The 17,970-nt window shown below is 37.1% G+C and overlaps 1 protein-coding gene across 1 annotated transcript in view; it reads right to left on the bottom strand.

Annotated features, from left to right (window-relative positions):
* The window catches only part of UGCG (UDP-glucose ceramide glucosyltransferase), a 53,838-nt gene extending 36,187 nt beyond the window's left edge, over positions 1 to 17,651 (bottom strand). The window contains exon 1 of the mRNA XM_069085314.1: positions 17,396 to 17,651. Coding sequence (XP_068941415.1) covers positions 17,396 to 17,493 — 98 coding nt within the window. The 5' untranslated portion in view covers positions 17,494 to 17,651. The remainder of the gene's footprint in view (positions 1 to 17,395) is intronic.
* Positions 17,652 to 17,970: the final 319 nt, after the last annotated feature.

Genomic DNA, 17,970 nt, shown 5'->3' with positions numbered 1-17,970 from the left:
GAAATCATTTAGTCACCTGAATGTCTGATATCACCTGAAGTCAATTACATGATTTTTTATCATTTATACCAACTTTGCTAATTAGTATTTTACTATTCAAGAATCTATTATTATTTCATTGGTGTGGGTATTACTTCCACCAAAACAGATAACATCCTCTATACCTTAGTTCATTTGGATTTCATAGATACCTATTTCTATATTGTGTGAATAAAATCTGGTGGCCAAGATGGTAGTAATTACACTTGTATGAATTTAGTTAGGCTTTTCTTTGGGCATACTCAAAGTCTTCCCAGTTTTGTTGAATCTAACACTTTAAATTCTACTGGTATTTCCTTCATGAATTGAGAATCACCTTTATTCTATGACAAGGAATCAGAGTAGGGCTTTAATAAGGGCTTTGTCAAATAATACCATTTAATCTATTAATCTCTAAACCTATGATTTCATTGGCAGGTAGAATTCTTAGTGAAGAAAGTCCCTCTACTGAAGTAAACTAGAAATGATTCTGAAAATGAATAAATGTGCATGTGTACAGACCTGTGTCTCCTTGGAGAGTTGCTTAGGGCACTACAAAGTTAAGCAAATTCCTCAAGGTTACATAGCCAAAGTGTCAGATACGGAATTTAAATTGAGGTCTTTCTGACTCTGAGGCTGCTTCTCTATCCACTATGCCATGCTGTCTCTGTCACAGGATATAAAAGGTCCAGATTAATTTCTAAACCAGGAAGAGCACAATATGAAAAAATAAAAGTTCTGTCCCCAAACTAGTTTCATTATAACCTATAACAGAGACAAATAGCATTTCTTAGGGCTTTCCCCTCACAAATAAATTGTAATCTCCTTCTGTAGGTAGCTCTCTATTTGGCTTCTTCCATTCTCTGGCAGCTTTACCAGGGTAGGGAAAGTACATTGCACTAAAGTTCAAAGACTTGGATTTTAATCCTGCTTCTGCTACTTGTTAGCTATTAACCCTTGGCCACATCATGTCTCTAGGCCTCAGTTTTTCTCACTTGTAAAAGGAAATAGTAAATCTCTGCTTCACTCAAAAGGGTGAAAGCACATATGAAAGTACTTTAGTAATTGCAGGTAACTATGAAATATAAACTACCAGAAAGAAAAATCAGACTCAGTCTCATTATTGTTGTACTTAAAATTCAATAGGCATATAAGTGTATATACATCTTTAATATTAAAAATCATGCAAAAAAATTAGAAGAGAAGCAGATCATCTAAATTCCATAGCCATGGACAGGAAATGTATTCTTAACCAAACAAAAGATAGAGGCAATTACAAATTATAAAACATAACTCTGATGACATGAAACTGAAAAGCTTCAACACAGAAAAAATTAATGCACCTAGGATAAGAAAGGAAGTGATTTAATGGGGAAAAAAATCAAATATCTCTGATAAGGGTTTGGTATCCAAGATATATAAGCAATGAACAAATATTTTAAAACTAATAGCCATTCCCCAATATATAAGTGGTCAAAGGATAAAAACAAACAGCCCTCCAAAAAAAAAAAATGCAAAGTATTCACAATCACATCAAAGAATGTTCCGAGCCACTAATATGAGAAAAGCAATCAAAACAACTGAGGTTCCACCTCACACAACTATTGAAAAGAAGAAAGTCCCTATATATACCAAAATATTTACAGAAGTACTTTCTGTGACAGCTAAGAATTGGAAAAAAGAATATCCACTGATCAGAGAATGGGTAAACAAACTGTGGTATATAAAGTTAATGTAATACTACTGTGCTTTAAGAAATCATATATGTGATAAATACAGAAAAGCATGGAACAATCTATAATTTTTGCACAGTGAAGTAAGCAGAGCCAAGAAAACAAAATACACAATAACTGTAACAACATAAATGAAAAAAATCTACATTCAAAAAGTCAAAAGTGAAGATAACAAAATTATATCAAGCATGACTTGAATGAAAAGACATGAGACACCCCCAACTCACTCTTCTGTAGAAGTGTTAAATTCACAGGTGTGAACAATGTAATTCACACTGCACATGCTGAACTTTTTCAATGTATTGATCAGTGATACTAATCTTTTTTTCTCTTTAAAAAAATATTATTTCCTATATGGGATGACTCCTTAGCAGGGGAAGGAGGAGGAATACTGGGGATAATTATAATTTTAAAATAATGACATCAATAAAAATTTTTCTTTAAAAAAAACCAACAGATTATAAATAAATAAATATACACACACACATATACATACACACACATATGTCCAATTCAAAAATTATTTGGACAGGCATGAACCAAAAAAAAAGTTAATCTAATTAAAAGTAAATTTACCTTAGATCAAGAACAGAATTTTTCAACTTCTATGACTTAAGTCCAATGGCACATCAAAAGTTATTTCCTATGTTAAATATTGGTAGCAATTATGCTATGGCAGAAACATTGAAAACTTTAAAAAGTTAAGTTTTTTTACAGAGTGCTTTCATATATCTAAGACCTACCTTCATATCTAAGTCCCTCTCATTTCTCACTTAAGCTCCAGGTAATCTCCATCTTCATGCTTTACTGCTCCACCTAGATGTCCTAAACTCATCTCAAATTCAACTTGTTCAAAATAGAATACATCATCTTTCACTCTGAACCCATCCTTCCTAACTTTCCTATTTCTTTTGATAACACTATCATTCTTCTAGGAATCCAATCCATTGCCAAGTTATTATTTTGTTTTCTTTTACTCCACCTCAACTTAATTACTACCTCTGTGACTTTAGCCAAGTCACTTTAACCTCTCTGAAGCCTCAGTTTCCTTTTCTTTAAAACTAATGGGCTGGATTAGATGGATTCTAAGGTCCCTTCCAGCTCTAGATTTATCATCCTATAATCATACAAACATTTCCCACATTCATCCCCTTCTAACTCACAGCAATCACTCTAGTTCAGGCTTTTATCACCTCTATTGTTCTCTCTATATCCAGTTCTCTTTTCTCCAGTTCATGCTCCAAACAGCTGCCAAACTGATGTTCCTAAAGCATAGCTCTGAATATTATTTCCCTGCTCAAGAAACATCAATGGTTCTTCATTGCCCTTAGGACAGGCCTGCACAACATACAGCCCATCAAAGAATTTCAGGAAGCCTTCAAAAAATGTAGAGGATGTAAATGAAAGTAAACATTTAATGAGTGCTTTGTCCATGCCCCTCTTAACCCACCTTCTACTTGTCACTATTATGCCCGTCATGTGACTTGGCAGGTGGCTTGCCACTGTGTACCATCTCCTGTTTAACGTGTGAACTGTGGCAACCAACCATTGTCAGTTTGCTTCTAATCTGAAAGGAGTGAGAGTTGGATCTTTTCACTGTGTTTTCAGTCATTACTAAATGTACGAAAACCTGAAAAACGCATTAAAACTTGTGCTGCTTAGCAAAGCAATTTTTTTTTTGTTTTTTTGGAGGGGAGAAGGCAGGGTAAACGGGGTTAAGTGACTTGCCCAAGGTCACACAGCTAGTAAGTGTTAAGTGTCTGAGGATCTGAACTCAGGTCCTCCTGACTCCAGGGCGGGTGCTCTACTCAATGCACCACTTAGCCGCCCCATAAAGTAAATTTTTTTAACATTAATATGATTTCATGATAAAAATCTGAAGTATTAAGTGTAATTAACTGATATTAATTGAAATTTCCCTTTTTAAAAATATGGTTTATTTGCAAAATAGTTTAATCATTAATTATACCTTTACTTAGAAAGATTTGCAGCCTGAAGTTTATTATTAGTGTGTTTTAATTTGGTCCCTACCTACTGCCAAGTTGTGCAGGTCTGCCTTAGGATAAAAGACAAATATCTCTGTTTAGTATTTTAAAGTTTTCACAATGTGGCTGCAGGCTGCTCTCTTGCTCTCTCTCCAAATTGATCACACATGACTCCCCATGCATTTTAGCTATACTTGCTGTTCCATACAAGCCATTCCATCTCTGCACAGGATATCCCTTCTCCCCTTCCCCATCCCTCTACTGCTGGAATATTCTCCAAATCTTGAAACCTCGTAGCTCCCTTCAAGATTCAGTGCAATTACCACCTCCTCTAAGAGACCTTTTCTGATTCTCCCAATTTGTAGTGGCCTCCCCCACCACAAATCACTGGGTATTTTGTATACAGCCAATATGCGAACCTACCTCCTCAAAAGAGAAGCTCCATGGACAAATGACTGCCTAATTTTGTATTTGTACCCCCAGCTGTAAGCACAGTTTTTGGTACATAGTAGTCATTTAATAAATGCTTATTGATAAACATTAAAATTAGCTAAGTTTGGCAAGGAAAATTAGAAAAACAATAAAAATGGATCTGAGGGTATAGTTTTGTATTATGTTTGACTGGGAAAAGGGATGAATAAGAGTAAGAACTCCTGCTCATTATAGACTGGACTATAATAATGGATGAGAGAAGTCACAGCTGTTCAACTCCATTCTGCTTCTGTTTTCTTTGCCAAGGAAAATTATCTTTGAGATCTCTGAACTGAAAAGGATGTAACAAAAAATAGCTAACAATCAAGTCACACTCAACATAAGTAGGGAGATAATAAGAAAGCACCTAGTTACTCCTGATGAGTTCAAACTACAAGGCCCACAAGAAAATCATTCTACAGTTGTCAAAGAACTGGCATATGTGATGGACAGTACTGTAAGTTTTCCTTGAAAAATTAGGGAGAATGGGAGAGCTGTTGCAGGATTGAAAAATGTCCCAGTTTCCAAAAACAGGGCAGAGGTTAGAGTCTGAAACCACAGGCCAGTGAGCTTGAAAGTTTGAGTTCTGGCAAAATTCTACAACATATTTTTGAAGGGACAGTTAGTAAAAAATCCAAACAAGAAGGGATGATCATAGAACAGTTTAATTAACCTAATAGTAGTATTTACCTACTATGTACAAAGCAGAATGTAATAAACAAAGTGCTATGAGAAATATGAGAAGAGAAAAAAAACACTTTTATCTGGGGGAGTCAGGAAAGATTTCCTTAAAGAGAGAAAAGAATGTCCACAGAGAGAGATGTGGAGAGAGTACATTCCAGATATGGGATATTCTCAAAGTAGGGCAGGGCCAAATCAGGGGAAAGCTGGTAGCACAGTCTGGCTAAAATAGAAACTGAATAATAATAGTAACAACAAATAGCATTTATATAGTTCTTTATGTTTTAAAGAACTTTATTTGATTTAATTTGGTCCCTAAACAATGTTATTTTTTTATAGATGAGAAAACTGAGATTAAATTACTAGTGTCAGAACAGGATTCAAACTCAGAGCATTCCTAACTAGAAGTCTAAAATTCTTGCTCCTGCCCCATGATACCTCATGTAGAATGAAATAAATCTAAAGGTAGACTGAAGCTACCCTAGAGGGTCTTAACTTCCAGGCTGTATTTATCATTTGAGCAAAGGAAAGCTATTGAAAGATGAGAGTGATATGACCATTATATGTTAGGAAGATTGTTTTCACAGATGTGTTAATGTTATATTGAAGAGGAGACAGATACAAAAAATTCTGGGGAAGCAGAACTGACAGGACTTGGTAAGTAGATTTTAGGAATGGGTGAGAAAGAAATCACATAAATGCCAAGTTATCTTTGAATATTGATCTGTACCAGAAAAAAAAACACCTCAACTTTAGGATTCCTAAACTGTAACACTTAATACTCTTCACCTTAACAACCTTCATTACTAAAGTCAAATATGCCATAAGTTATGCTGACCTTATATTTAACCCAAGGGGGTTTAATTACTGAAAGACTTCATTAAAATGTTACCCCTGAATGCTTGAAAATGTAACATTTAAAAAGTTTCAGTGCTCCTTATTCTCGTATTATCCAAGAGTTTTGCTTTGGGGGATTTTTTTATTTAAGAAAATTTGTTGTCAGCTGAACTTCTAAGACTCACAAATAAAAAAATATTTTGAATCCTGTAAGTATAATTTCAAGCAGTAAATTTTTACAAAGTAATTTTCTAATTACTAAAATTCACAACTATTCACAACTTTTCTACATGGGTTCTACTACAATCATCCATGGCATTAACTTCCATAGAAAATGAAACACAGGTTTTAAAATTCAAAGGTTGAATCAGCTTGGGTTAATAAAAATTGCTACAATAAAAATGTTGGAAATAAAAATAAAAGGCAGTTGTTTTTTTAATATGAGGAAAGAAATTTTTATCTAATTAGAAAGAAAAAAATTATGTAAGAGAAAAAGCACAGAATTTGTACATACTAATTGGGTTCTAATTCCAGTTCTACTTCTTAAAGTCCACCTGAATCAGAGATTCATCTCCCTCATCTAAGACAAATGATACTGAAGGTCCTTGACTCACACTTAAGAATTGTAATAAAAAAAATAAGGTAATACAGTTACAAAAAATATTCTCAATTGGTAAGCAAAAAAACTGATTAAAATTATCATTAAGTATGAGGTCAGGCTGTAAAGAAGAGGAGTTCCAATACTAGAAAAGAAGAAAGGAGAGACAGCATTCTTTGGAAATTCTATTCTTTCACTAAAATGGTCTTGAATACAAGAAACAGAAGGATAGCAAATTAGGATAGCCCCTTCTAGGAAGAAATAAAGCTCTAACAATTGCCATAATGTAACAAGATGCAATAAAGAGTCACTCCTTTTCACTAACTTTGATTGTCACAGCATTGCATAGCTGTTTGTTGCAACCCAGTCCTAATATTCTGTAGAACTGTTTTGTAATAAAAAAAAAAAAATCAAACAACCTAATAAAACTTAATCCTTATATTTTTTTAAGCAGGATTTAAAATCTTGCATAAAAGTTCTCCAGACAAATTGTCCAAACAAAGTAGTAACTTTTGCATTTTTTAAAAAACCTGCAAACATTTTATCATTGGAAATTAACACCAGTTTGTCTACATACGTATCTTGATCATTCCAAATTTTCCACAGTTCAGAAGCAAATTTAGAATGGGAAGGGACCAAAGAAAGCATTTAATCTAACACCCAACATGCTTCACTTTACAAAAGAGAAAATCGAGGTTCAGAATGGTGAAGGAAGTTAACTAAGGTCACATAGGTCAGTGATTAGCAGAGTGGTCTTCTGACTCCAAATCCAAAACTTTCCACCAGTCATAGGCCCTGGGTAAATACTGTGTAGTTTGAGTGTTTCAAAACTTACTCATAAAAAGGGAATATACAGTAGTACTATTCTAGATAAATAAAATTCATTCATGAAAAACTGATTATCAGTATTCAAAGGCTGTCATAAGTAGCACTTAATCAACAATTAACTAACATGTATCTACTTCAGGGCAAGCCACAGCCCTAAGTCCTGATGACACAAAGACAAAGATAATAGTGTTGAGACTACATTTTATGGGGGTGGGGTGGGAGAGGGAGAGTTACACATATAAATATATACAAAGTTAACATTTTTTTTGAGGGAAACAGTATCAGCTGAAGAGCACTGGAAAGAAAGGCCTTATATGTGGTTGCACTTGTACTGAGCTTTGAAGAAAGGCATGGCTGAAAAAAGTAGAGGCGAAGAGAAGATACATTTCTCACACAGGAGACAGACACCCTTGTACAATATTTTCATCCTACAGATGTATCATGAGATATGAAAAGGGTACTTTTTGACTCACAACCATACAATTTTTTGACAAGTAAAGAATTTTACTACTGTGGTATTCCATTCATTTTAGTGACTCTAATCCTAGACTTTTCCTCCAATGTGGTTTTTGTCTTTATTCTTTAACAATACTTATAGAGTCCTTCCCAACATGATGGAGACTTTCTTATAATATTTTGTGGAGATTTTGCTGATTTTCCCCATCTATTTCTTCTTTTAAAAACATATTTTGGGGACGGCTAGGTGGTGCAGTGAATAGAGCACTGGTCCTGGAGTCAGGAGGATCTGAGTTCAAATCCGGCCTCAGACACTCAACTAGCTGTGTGACCTTGGGCAAGTCACTTAACCCCAACTGCCCCTCCAAGATGCAAAAAAATATTTTTTAATAAGGGGGCTGACTCTGGCAGGAGGAGAGGGATAAAAGAGGAAGTATTAACTGATATAAAAATTTTTTTAATAAATTTCAAAATCTATTTTTAAAATTTTGTAGCTATCAGTGTGACATTCATACTGTCCATCTTCAATATATCCTCAATCTCAATAGTTGACCATGTCACATTCTTTTCTAGTTATACATGGCATCACAGGATTGAGAGATAAAGGGACTTCAGATATAGAGATCATTAGATCTGATTTCTTTATTTTGCAGAAAAGTGACCATCAGACAAGTAAGGTAGGTGCCTTAGCCAAAATTCCATGCACATGTTCCCTGATGTTTTTTACTCTACTTACATTGAAATCATTTTAAGTAATATGCTGCTGTTATCCCACGTGTCCTCCAATACTCTTTGGATCACTTCAAATTTTGACCATTTTTAAACCATGTGGCTGTTCCATGCTATACAACTACATAATATATTGGAGGGAAGAAGGGGAGGGAAAAGAGGAAAAGGAGGAGGAGGAAGAGGAAAAGAAAGAGGAGGAAGAGAAAGAGACAAGCTATTGTAGTGGGGGTAGCTCTACATCATTGAAAGTGCTACACAATTTCCCCAATAAAACCCGATCAATCTGTTCCTAATCAATTCTTAGCCCATTTCACTCTATATCTTTGGCCCTGTCACAGATTCACAGAAACTAGAATTTGAAGGTACCTGAGCAGCCATCCAGGCCAACACATACCAGGAATGGAATCTTCAGGTCTTCACAGACCTGACAAATGGCCATCCACACTCTGCCTGAAGAACTCCAATGAGGCAGAACCCATCAGATCTTTTGTTTTTAATCTCTTCACTTCTTGAGGTACCTCAATCCCACTTCTGCACGGGTATCATTAGGAAGTTTGTAGGTTTGTTCCCCCTCCCCCCTCAAATTTGCTTCTTTGCAACTTCCTCTCTCCTGCTGTTCTGTCCCCTGGACCAAACAGAACAAGTCTACTCCCTCTCATGTTCCCTTAACTTTCTCTCTATGTTCAACATCCCCAGTTCTTTCAACATGGACTCAAGCCTTTCATAATTCTACTTGCCTTCCTCTGGATGCTCTGTAGTTTATCAACATCCTTCTTAACTTGTGGTGTGCAAAGCTGAACACAACATTCCAGATGTCATCTGACTAGAACAGATTACAGACTATTACCTCTTTATTCTTGGAAGACATAACTCTCTTTATGCAGCCCAAGCACACATTAGCTTTTCCAGCTGTTCCATCACACTGTTGACTCATATTAAGCCTGCTAACTACTATAATGTTCAGATCTTTTCCAGATAAACCATTTTTGTAACTATTACTCCCCTAACTTATGTTCTGAAGTTTGTTTTATTTTGGTAATCAAGTATAACATTTGACAGTTACAAATCCAAGACAGATATCAGACTATCTTTAATGGGCACATGCCCACAATCCAGGCATTGCATACTCTTAATCACTTGGGTTTTCCTCTATATATGGCTAGATCAATATATTGAGTAGTCACAGATTTTAATTAAGGAAGTGTTATAGTGTTTTAGATCTTAATAATCAGTACAATAATGTGCACAAACAAATTTCTGAAAAACTTCAGAGTCTATAAAAAAGCCGTCTTATATTTAAACTTCATGTAGGACTTTATCCATAATGTAAACCAACATCTTTGGTAAGTATATAATCTGCCTGGTTTAATGTTTTCTTTTATCTTGACAATTCAAGAGGATGGTTGTATAAAGTTCACATTTATCTTATGGTCACATTTATCAAGGAAAATTACATAATCTTAATATAGTACAAGGTACATCTTGTATGAAGAGAACCTTTAATGATAATTTTATTCCAGTACAAAAGTGTTTTTCTTATCAAAAATCAGGAATTTGTTATACCTCTCAGTTAATTTACTAGGAAAATGTTGTCTTCTAAAGAAAATCATTTGTAAAAGTTTATTAGTTTCATATTTTCATCAATAGACACTTTTCATGAAGTTTTTGTAGATATGGGGGGAAATATTGTTATATTTGATTATACACTTATTATTACATTATATATTAGTTGAAAGTTGTTCATTTCTTCCCCTTTTTTAATCTGTACTACTGTCCATGATCTATTTTTTTTTAAATCTATCTTCTGAGATAGATTTTGAAAATGGATGCCTGAATGCTTTAAAAATGTGTCATCTTTGGCACAGATTTTTCCTGTGTGTATTTGATCAGGTATAAGAACTCTTCCTATCTTGAATGCCTTTTCCACTTTCTCACTGAATATATGTAGAGTCCAAATGCTGCAATTCTACTACTGGTATTAATGATGAGAGCGGATCTCTATAGAAATCCTGAAAATATTTTCCATTTCATTTCCATTTGTTTTCCTTCCAGTTTCAGCTAAAAAGTCTCTCAGGATAAGCCAGATTAAAAGACTTGATGCCAAAATTTCTATAGATTCACTTTCCTTTCCACCACTTTTTTATCTTTTCTGAGATGAAACTACTCATAATTTTTCATCTCCTCCATAAATGTTATACAAATGAGATATAGGATCACAGATTTGGGTTACATTCTAAATTAGTGTTGCCCCTGGCTGTCATACCTCTCTACTAGGCAAGGAGATAAAACTGAGACAGTTCTGGGTTTCTTTTACCTTCTTCATATCAGTGGTTATTTTATATCTGCTAAAATTCTCTTTAAAAATGGCACTAATTGGGGGCGGCCAGGTAGCACAGCAAGTAAGAGCACTGGCTCCAGTGTTGAGAAGACCTTGGAGATTGAATCCCAGGCTCAGACACTTAGCACCCACCCAGAAACACCTGGCCATGTAACCATGAGCAAGTTACTTAAACCCAATTGCTTAGGGGCGCCAGGTGGCTCAGCGAGTAAGAGCACCAGCTCTAGTGTTGGGATGACCTGGATCAAATCCGGGCTCAGATACTCAGCACCACACCCAGAAATAACTGGCCATGTAACCTTGAGCAAGTTACTTAACCCCAATTGCTTTTTTTAAAAAATGGCACTAACTGGGGGTGGCTAGGTGGCACAGTAAAAAGAGCACTGGTGCTGGAGTCAGGAGGACCTGAGTTCAAATTCGACCCTTATCACTTACTAGTTGTGTGACCTTGGACAAGTCACTTAACCCCAATTGCTGTGCCTTTCCCCCTCCAAAAAAAAAAAAAGGCCAAAAAAATGGCACTAATCAGTCAGACTGGCTTTTTTTTCCTATTCCTTTCCCATTTTTTCAGAATCAATTAACAAGCATTATTCACATACTTTTGTATCAAGTACTGTGCCTTAATAATAGTCCTTGTCTCAAAGAACTTACATTCTGTCATAGAGACAACATGAACATATATAAATATGTAAAGAATACAAAACAAATAAAATGTAAGTTAGTTAAATACAAGTGAAAGAGGAGGACACTACCGTGTTTCCCCGATAATAAGACACTGTCTTATTAATTTTTTGGACAGAAAAACACCAGAGGGCTTATTTTCAGGGGAGGGCTTATTTTAATGAACATTGACAGCAATTTTAATAAACAGGTAAATGTGAACAAAAAAAATGTACCTTTATTCAATAATGAATACAATAAAGAACAGGATGACACGCTCACTGCTGCAGCTCTGACTGGATGCAGCTCGGAGCGCAGCGTGCGTTTGGGTGGGGGGGGGGGACAGTGCATACAGAGGGTACCGTAATGTAGCGCACAGGGGATCACCTTCACTACAGTAGCAATCTCAATAGGGCTTATTTTCGGGAGAGGGCTTATTTTAGAGGAATCTTACACAGTAAGGGGAGGGCTTGTTTTCCGGATAGGTCTTATTATCGGGGAAACACGGGTAGCAGTTGAAGGCAAAAATCAGAAAAGATTTTGTGTGAAAGGTGAAGATTCAGCTAAATTTTGAAGGAAGTGAAAGATTCTATGAAGTATAGGTGAGAAGAGAACAGGAACCAGGACAGCAACAGCTTATTTAAATAGGTCAGGTTGTCCCCAATTAATAAACGATCAAAGGATATGAACAGGAAGTTTTCAGAGGAAGAAATTAAAGCTATATGAAAAAAAATACTCTAAATCACTATTGATTAGAGAAATGCAAATTAAAACAACTCTCAGGTACCACATCACAACTATCGGATTAGCTAACATGAAAAAACAGGAAAATTGCAAATGTTGGAGATGTGAGAAATTTGGAACACTAATGCACTGTTGGTGGATTTGTAAACTGATCTAACCATTTTGGAGAGCAATTTGGAACTATGCCCAAAAGGCATATAAAGGCATATCCTAAAGAGATCATAAAAATGGGAAAAGGACCTACATGTACAAAAATATTTATAGCAGCTCTTTTGGTGGCCAAGAATTGGAAATTGAGGGTATGACCATCAATTGAGGAATGGCCAAACAAGTGGTGGTATATGAATGCATACTATTGTGTTATAAGAAATGATGAGCAGGCAGACTTCAGAAAAACTTCCTGAAAAAACTTATATAAGCTGACACTGAATGAAATGAGCAGAACCAGGAGAACACTGTACACAGTCACAGTCATACCTTGTAATGACTGCCTTTGATAGACTTGGTCTCAGCAATGCAAGGATCCTTGTAAGTCAATTCCAAAAGACTCATGATGGAAAATGCTATCCACATCCAGAGAAAGAACTTTGGAATCTGAATGCAAATAGAAGCATACTATTTGTTCTTCTTTTCTGTGGTTCTTCCCATTCCACTTTCTTAAAAATCCAATTTTAAAAAATTAGTTCTAATTTTTCTTTACATCATGACTAATGTGAAAATATGTTTAATATGAATGTATAAGTAGAGCCTTTATCAGATTGCACACCATCTTGGTGAGGGGAGAGACAATTTAAAATGCAAAATCTTGTGGAAGTGAATGTTGAAAACCAAAAACTTTTTTCTAATTTTTTTTTTGGAGGGGGGAAGGTAGGGCAATTGGGGTTAAGTGACTTGCCCAAGGTCACACAGCTAGTTTTGTGTTAAGTGTCTGAGGCCGGATTTGAACTCAGGTCCTCCTGACTCCAGGGCCGGTACTCTATTCACTGTGCCACCTAGCCACCCCCAAATTAATTATTTTTTAAAAAATAAAATAAATTCTTAAGACTAAAAAAAAAATAGGTCAGGTTGGCACTACTATGATAACACACAGTGTCCTCATCCTTTATTCTAATTTAGATTTTTACCTTTTTTTCTAAACAGCTGATGATCTACCTAACTTCACACAAAGAGCTGATTCTGAAATGATGACCACTATAGTAATGTCATTTTCAGTCAATTATATTTTTGGTAATGTTTTTCAATTCTCACAACATCCATTATTTTCCAACTATCTTAAAGTGTTCACAACATACAGTTTCCTTTCTTAATCCTACACTTTGTTTTCCCAGATATTTTTCACCATCTTCCTATATGCACAGCTGGCGTAGTAAAGTTATCAAGTATCAAGGCATATGTTGATTTGGTTTGAAGGATCTTATCAGGTTCTACATATTATTTAACTTCTTGTTGTCCTCCTTCGAGTTTCATCTAAAAAGTTTCTCAGGGTAAGCCAGATTAATAGACTCTGATGCCAAGATTTCTATAGATTCACTTTCCTATTCATAGCTTTTCTATCTTTTCTGAGATGAAACTACTCATAATCTTTCACCTCCCCCATAAATGTTTTACAAATGATGTTCTGAAATAGCTGTTGGCATTAACTGCATTTACCTTCACAATGCTGTTTGCTTACTTGCATCATGAGGACTGACTGCCAAGGTGAAATGACCAAGTGTTCCATAAAATGTTTTCTGTGGCCTTTGGGTATATGAGAAAAACAACTCCACCAATTTCTTCCCTGCAGGCCATCCTTACATTTAGTTTCAACTTCATTATGTCTTCTGGTTTTATGTACCTATGTAGCATTCCTACAGATCTGGGTCAGTTAGTTCCTCAGCAATGTTTCAGCTTAGAGGTCACTGGACAAATTTCTTTGGACAAATTTCACATATACTGTTAAATTAATGTTTTTAAGTAATCTAAAAACAATGTAATCTCCTCCTCTTTTTATGACTGTGCAAGTGTCACTGAAGAAATGTAAAGGGTTCACAGAATGGTAAGGATCATTTTAAGCTTAATTTTTTCCCCATGGCTCATGATGGCCAAAGAATTAATTTATCACTTACTCGCAAATCTGCTTGTGATAAGCTCACCCAGGCTTTAGAACTGTACATAACATCTATTTCCAAGACCATATTCAAAACCTTTCCACTTCAGCAGAACCTCCCAAAGACATAAAGTCACAACTGCTAAGACAATGGGGCAGAACTATGTAGATAGATGGGTAACAATTATTGGGAAAACTTTTCCAACAGCAACATTAATAACAAACACATAAAAAACATTTATCAGTGTATATATATATATATTTACTTTCTGATAAAATCGGAGGGAGAACATCCATTCAAACTAGTCTATAAGTTAGAATGCTTTAAAAAAAAAAAGCTAGAAAGGTGGGAGCATTTTATATAGCCCTATGAGTATGCTAACATTTCGTCAATGTTGTATCAGGTCACAAATATCATACCCAATGTCAGAAGAATGACATGGTTTCATGTGCCAAAATACTCTAAATCACCATTTTTTTCATATTATAGACAAAATTTTAAGCCCCTATTTTGCTGTCTGGATCTAAAAGCTTTTTAGCAAAGTTAGTTAAATTACTAAGGATCATTACAAACTCCTTGTTTAAAATTTAATGAAAAGTTATTAGTTGTTTTAAAGGGGAGAAATCCTTAATCTTTTCATGATTTCATGCAATTTTTGAACTTTTCGTCCTCAAGATATTAAAAGAACGTTAAGACTGGGTAATCAGAAAATGTCATTTATGTTATAGACTATGGAAAGTCAGACAACTGAATAGAGACTTAAAAATTTTTTTCTCAAAGAATAGAACTTAATTTTGTTAGTCCCAAGAATACTAACTTGAAGTGAACAAACTCTCTTGGTTTAATACATTTAAGCTAATTGCAAAGTTTAAAATATAAACAAGGTGAAAATCTCACAGATAATGAAATGATCTAACATTATGAATGTAAAGCAGCATATTCGATGATTAAGAAAATATTGGAAATACAAAGGACTTAGAAATCATTTTGTCCAATCCTCAGATTTTATCAGTTAAAAAAAAAATAAGACCCAGAACTTGCCCAAGGCTACAGAGCTGGTAAAAGGTAGATTGAGGGTTGCAAAGAAGAGGAAAAAGGAAGATTTTGAATCCCACTCCAGAGCTCTAGACTACACAATAAGAAATGACTTCATTATTGAATAAGGAATCATGTAATTACAAATTAGTATATTGTTTCAACACAAAACTTTAAATTATCTTCTATCCCTTTAATTATATATGTATGTGTGCATATGATAATACTTAAAACCAAAGCTAAGTTGATTTTAACTGCCAGTATTTAAACTCACAATTTTAAGGTTCATAAATATATGAAATGCCTTTATGTGGAAAAATTAGCACATATAATATGTATTATTAACAGAACTGAGCAACAATTTGTTACCAATACAACTTTTAAGTTTAGTTGTCAAGGATCAACTAAATTCATGTTATTTGCAATTCAACTAACCACCAACTCAAAAACCTTGGAAGAGTGACCCTCAAGTTCCTTCACTGATCCAGGAAAATCACCACTGCCTAGCGTGGAATATATTCCTTTATGTTTTAGAAAGTTATCAGGAATTGTAGCACTGTTCTTTAGTACTAACAAATATAGCAATACAATAACAATGAACATGGGGAAGAGAGACAAATCCGATTTTACTGGAGCAGGGCCAAAAAAGTAATAGAAAAACCTGTAATGGAATAAAGCTTTTTTCTTACCTAAACATGGGTACCTGGCAGTAACTACACAGGACTGTGGTGGCAGTCCTAAGTACCTTGTAGAAAGTGGGGTATTTTTCCTCTAGAGAAAGGATGAATTCGTTAAAAAAGCAAAACAAAACCCTTAAGGATCTTTCTTTTCTCCACAGAATTGTATTTAACTATATATAGGCAGCTAAGTGGCACAGTGGATAGAGTGCCCTGCCTGGGGACAGGAAGACTATTTCTTTCAAATCTAGCCTTAGACACTTAGCTATGTGACCCTAGGCAAGTCACTTAACCTTATTTGCCTCAGTCTCTTGATATGTAAAATGAACTGGTGGAAGGATAGATGGAAACCACTCCAGAATCTTTGCCCAGAAAAACCCCTGAAGGGGTCAGGAAGAATTGGACAAGATGGAAACAACTGAACTATGGAAGATGAAAACAAAACTTCTAAATTAGACACAAAATTTAGGTCATCTTTCCTATCCTTATAAGAAGACAACAACTACAGAACATTTTAATCTCTCTAAACTAAGTCCACTTTTTAAAAGGGAGAAGAGGTTTGATTTTTGAGAAAAGAATAATTCTCACTGGGGTTTTAAATTACTTCCACATTAAGATAACTAGGCTCAATTGAAGCCAAGAAGAAGACGAAAACTATCAGCTGACTTGACATATCCTTGATAACTCGGAAGACCTGTACTGGGGCATTTTTCAAGGCAGACAGGGGCTACACCTAGGTAAACAGATCAGACTCTTCCAGGAAGAGAGAAATCAATAGGGTGACCAGCAGGTGGCTGTATGCAACTCCCAGAGGAAACGATCATCCCCTCGAAAGAAATATGAACAATGACAAGTGGAAAAAAAAATCCACCACACAATTTTTGTTCCAAAGAGCACCCAATCCCTAACTCACACTTGACTCTAGTTGATTCTGAGAGTCACCTACATGATAAAGCAAGTCACATTCTCCCTTTCCTTATTCTTAATGGCAGTCACCCTCGGACTTCCCATTCCCCAACCGCGGTTAGCAGGTACCCTTCGGCTCTGCACTCCACTGCAGCTGCAGTCCAGCATCCATACAAAGACAAACCTCCTCAGGCCACTAGTCATTCATTCACACACACACAATTAAATAAAGAAAACCTCAATCTACTTCCCCACCCCCACTCACATACTATTTCCCCCATAGTTCCCGCTGCCTCTCAAAACAACCTTCTCCATCCTCCGGCCCCTTTGGAGGGTACCACCCCTGCCCCCTGCCAAAGCCACGCAGTTCGCCGGAGATTACAGTTGCCCATGCCCAAGAGCCCCTACCCCACACAGCAGTCCTCCCCTCAGGGTACCCTCTGCTGAGGGTCGCCAGGGCACGCCATGCCTTCCCACCCCCTCTTTACCTCCACCATATCAAAGAGGATGCGAGAGACGGACTGCACAGGATGGATCCCATCCCCGGCCTCAGCCACAGCCCCCGGCGACCCTCCCGCCCCACCCCCCACCTCTCGCTGGTCCTCGACTCACGTGTAGATAATGGACATGAAATGCATCAGCCACAGCACGACGAAGAGGGTGAACCCGAAAACGGCCATTCCCTCTTGGGCCAGGTCCAACACCGCCATCACCAGGACCGCCCAGCCCGGGCCACCGTTCCGGTGCCCGTCGACTTCCCTTCTCCCCGCGTCGTCGTCGTCGTCTCGGTCGCCGCAGCCGCCACCGCCGCCGCAGCAGCAGCCACAGCCTCGGACGCGGCTCGCGCGCACGGGGGGAGCGGGGGAGGAGCCGGGCCCGGGCGGGGAGGGGGCTGAGGATGGAGGGGTAGGGGGAGGAGAGGGGCGGGGACGGCCCGGCCAAAGCAGCCAGCCGAGGGCGGGCGGACGGGCAGGCGGTCAGCCGGCCGGGGCCAGGGCCAGGCGCGGAGAGCCTGCGCGCCCCTCACCGAGCACGGGATGCCCGAGCTCCCAGCGCTGCGGCTGGAGCCGAGAAGACTTCGGCAGACCCCTCGGGCCCCGGTGTTCCCACCCCGCCCCCGGCTAGAGGCTGCGCGCTCCGCGGCTGCTCTGGCTCCTCCACCGGCCTCCTCTTCCGCCTCCTACGGT

Source organism: Petaurus breviceps, unplaced genomic scaffold (genome assembly GCF_028583685.1).
Source record: "Petaurus breviceps papuanus isolate PSGF00001 unplaced genomic scaffold, PetGlider_PUasm1.0 175, whole genome shotgun sequence".
In the NCBI taxonomy this organism is placed as follows: Eukaryota; Metazoa; Chordata; class Mammalia; order Diprotodontia; family Petauridae; genus Petaurus; species Petaurus breviceps.
The sequence above is the reverse complement of the archived record's forward strand: the minus strand, read 5'-3'. Positions and strand labels throughout refer to the sequence as shown.